General features: G+C 65.3%; 1 protein-coding gene across 1 annotated transcript in view; it reads right to left on the bottom strand.

The window, feature by feature from the left end:
- Positions 1–780: 780 nt before the first annotated feature.
- SRC (SRC proto-oncogene, non-receptor tyrosine kinase) overlaps positions 781–3,542 on the bottom strand; it is a 10,080-nt gene continuing 7,318 nt past the window's right edge. Inside the window, exons 6-12 of the mRNA XM_009318670.1 lie at positions 3,307–3,456; positions 2,873–3,028; positions 2,532–2,711; positions 2,375–2,451; positions 1,832–1,985; positions 1,492–1,623; positions 781–1,028 (exon numbers count right to left, since the gene is read on the bottom strand). Of these exons, the coding sequence (XP_009316945.1) occupies positions 820–1,028; positions 1,492–1,623; positions 1,832–1,985; positions 2,375–2,451; positions 2,532–2,711; positions 2,873–3,028; positions 3,307–3,456 (1,058 nt within the window). The 3' untranslated portion in view covers positions 781–819. The remainder of the gene's footprint in view (positions 1,029–1,491; positions 1,624–1,831; positions 1,986–2,374; positions 2,452–2,531; positions 2,712–2,872; positions 3,029–3,306; positions 3,457–3,542) is intronic.

Raw genomic sequence — 3,542 nt, 5'->3', positions numbered from 1 at the left:
CGGTGGGAGAAAGCGCAGCAGGCAGGGCGGGGGCTCTGCCGGCACACCCCCGGTGCTGCTCCCAGGAGTGACGAGATGGGTCCCTTGGGGGGACAGATGCAGCTGGAAGACTCTAACGTGCGCCCGGGTGCTCCCACGGGACGGTGTCGGTCACCGGAGCCATGAGCAGCCACATTTCATGCTCCCGGCACCCGCTAGCCGGCGAGGCTGCGGTGAGGCCGGAGGGATGCCCGAGGAAGGGGCACCACCAGCGTTCCGCTGCTCCCCCATGCCAGCACCACTGCCCCAGCGCATCGCCCGTCTGAACCAGCCAGGGATTGTGCCTTCCCCATGGCAAACCGTCTCTGCCAGCGCCCTCAGGAGAACCGGAGCCAAGGGGGGGGATGGCGGGGAGGGCAAAGGGGCAGGGGAATTTGTGCTGATTTAGAAAGGGGGTGCAGGAGACCGGGGCCGTGTGTCCGAGGTGGGGTGATGCTGTCCCTCAATTCCTCCGGGCTCACCCCAGAGCTGCTGGGCGGGAAAGGTCTCCCGAAAGCCAAGTCTCTCGGAGGGAGATGCTCCGCTGGCTCTCCCGAGCCGGCTCTGCCAGTGCCCTCAGGCTCCTCTCGCCAGCGGGACGGCGCCGCTTCATTAAACACAGGCCAGAAGTCTTAATGAACGACGGGGGAACCCAGCACCTCCCCTGGCTGCATCTGGAGACGATGCCCCATCCCGCTCTGGGGCTGCTCCACAAAAAACCGGCCCCTCGGCGAGGAGGCTAGCCCTTGGCGCCCTGCTGTGAGGACAGCAGCGTCCCTGGTGCCAGGAGGAGCTCCAGGTCTATAGGTTCTCGCCGGGCTGGTACTGGGGCTCTGTCGAGGTGAAGTAGTCCTCCAGGAAAGCCTGCAGGTACTCAAAGGTGGGTCGCTCCTCCGGGTCCTTCCGCCAGCACTGGCACATGAGGTCGTGCAGGGACTCGGGGCACTCGGGTGGGCAGGGCATGCGGTACCCCCGCTCCACCTGGTCCAGCACCTCCCGGTTCACCATCCCTGCGTGCGGCCAGAGACACAGCGCCAAGTGAGAGACGGGCCAGATCCTGCACTGTGCCTTTCCCAGAGGGGACACCGAGGGCATCGTGCTGGGACGAGCCTTACAGGCAACCCCAGTGACTGGACCCAGGTAAAGAGGGACCCCCAGCCCCACAGCATTCGTCCCCGTCAGCCTGTCACCTTGCTCGGAGACCGGAGCAGGACGGGGTGGCTGTGACACTGCATCCCAGCTGGGCTCTGCTCGCCCTGCTCCAGCAGGGCAGGATCTGACCTGGGCAGGGGCAGCTCTCCCCCGAGCCCGCCCTCCCTGCCCAAATTGCAGAGAAACTTTGCATCAGTTTGCTCCTCTGCAAAGATGGCTCTGGGGACCACGGAGTGCCCGGGGCGAGCGCTGGGCAAAGGCGGCTGGTGTCAGGGCACCACGACAGGGATGGGGTTTCTGCTGGTGGGTGCCAGCCCTCACCTGGGTACGGCACTCTGCCCTTGGTAGTCAGCTCAGTCAAGAGGATGCCGAAGGACCAGACGTCCGACTTGATGGTGAACCTGCCGTACAGAGCCGCTTCGGGGGCCGTCCACTTGATGGGGAACTTTGCGCCTGGATGGAGAGGCAGGGTGAGGGGCTGCTCCCTGCCCCACGGTGCCCGAGGGCATACGGGCTGTGAGTGCTTCCAGGACCCCCGCGCAGCCAGGGCCATGTGCTGGCTCAAGATGCAACGCACACCCCTGGGGACAGGGGACCACACAGCGGCCATTGCTCCGGTGCCACCTGCCTGGGCACGGTGCCGGCAGCCCCGGGCACGCACCTTGCCGAGCAGTGTACTCATTGTCCTCGATGAGGCGCGCCAAGCCGAAGTCAGCCACTTTGCACACCAGGTTCTCCCCCACGAGGATGTTGGCTGCCCGGAGGTCCCGGTGGACGTAGTTCATCCTCTCCACGTAGGCCATGCCAGATGCGATCTGTGGGGACCAGGACATGGGGCACTGAGGCTGGCGGGGTAACATGAGGGTCCCCAGGGAGCACCTGGCACCGCCAAGGGGAATGGCTCCACAGTGGGACCCAACCCAGGGTGTGGGAGCAGCCGGTTGCTCAAGAAAACCCACGCGGACGCAGGTTTGCTGGCCAGGGAGAGCCGGCAGCAATGGGAACGGGCAAAATGATGGTCCCTGACTGCAGCCCAGCTCTGGGCTGAGCACCCAGCGGGGACGGCAGCACCCAACCCAAGCCAAGTGAGGCTGCAGAGAACCCCACCACCTGACAGGCGACAGCCACGACAGCCCAGCGAGGTGCTCGGGCAGCCAGTGCCCTTGGAGGGGGAGGCGGGAGGCCTGGGGATGCACAAACCCACCTGAGCCGCCATATCCACGAGCTGGGGCAGCCGCAGGTACTTGCCCATCTCGCCCTTCAGGAAGTCCAGGAGGCTCCCTGCGAGGAAGACCACAGTCACGGCGATCTGGAGGAGCAGAGCCCCTCGGCCGCCCCCCCAGCATCCCTCCCACACTCACCCTTGCTCATGTACTCGGTGACGATGTAAATGGGTTCCTCTGAAACCACGGCGTAGAGCTGAACCAGCTTCTCATGCCGGAGCTTCTTCATGACCTGGGCTTCCTGCAGGAAAGCCTCTGGGGACATGGTGCCTGGCTTCAGAGTCTTGATTGCCACCCGGGTGGTGCCGTTCCAGGTCCCTGTGGCACAGGACACGCCGCTCAGGACACATTTATAGGGCAGGGAGCCGTGCCCCTTGCCTGCTCCCCCACCCCGCTGCAGGCTCCGGGCACCTGCAGACGGCTGGGGAGTGATGCAGGTGGTGACACGGGGGGGACAGCGGGGTGGGAGCTGTCCTTACCCATCCACACCTCTCCAAAGCAGCCCTGCCCCAGCTTGACCTCCAGCCGCAACGATTCCCGGGGGATTTCCCAGGCATCCTTGGCGAGGCCTTGGGTCTGGGGCTTGGAAGTGGGGCAGACGTTGGTGAGACGGTGGCACAAGCCGTCGGCGTGTTCTAGCACAGGAGGGGACAACACCAGGGTGACACTTGGGCATTTAGGCATGCGATGTCTTTAACCCACATCTTCCCCGCAAAACACCTCGGGGACCCATACCCAAACCCTCACCCTCTTCCCTAAAACCCAAGCAGCTTTTCACCAGCGTCTCCCCCCAGCTGGTTTGGGGTCCCCCAGCCCCACACTGGCTTCCCAGCAGCACCCGTCCTGCAGCGAGGGCAGGCACAGCACCCAGGGTGTCACCCAGACCCCAAGGGGACCCCAAGTGGCTACCCACTGGAGTAATAGGCCACCAGCTGCTGCAGGCTGTTGAACTGGGTGCGGGAGGTGATGTAGAAGCCGCCACTGTCCAGCTTGCGGATTTTGTAGTGCTTCACGTTGAGCCCCTTGGCGTTGTCGAAGTCAGAGACGGAGAGGCAGTAGGCACCTGCGGGCAGGACCGAGGGGCTGGGGGGGAGGTGCGCCACAGACGGGTGCTCCCCACGGGGTCCCGCCGGGGGGTGGGGTGGGCGC

The sequence above is a fragment of the Pygoscelis adeliae genome, unplaced genomic scaffold (assembly GCF_000699105.1).
Source record: "Pygoscelis adeliae isolate BGI_AS28 unplaced genomic scaffold, ASM69910v1 Scaffold72, whole genome shotgun sequence".
Lineage (NCBI taxonomy): Eukaryota > Metazoa > Chordata > Aves > Sphenisciformes > Spheniscidae > Pygoscelis > Pygoscelis adeliae.
The sequence above is the reverse complement of the archived record's forward strand: the minus strand, read 5'-3'. Positions and strand labels throughout refer to the sequence as shown.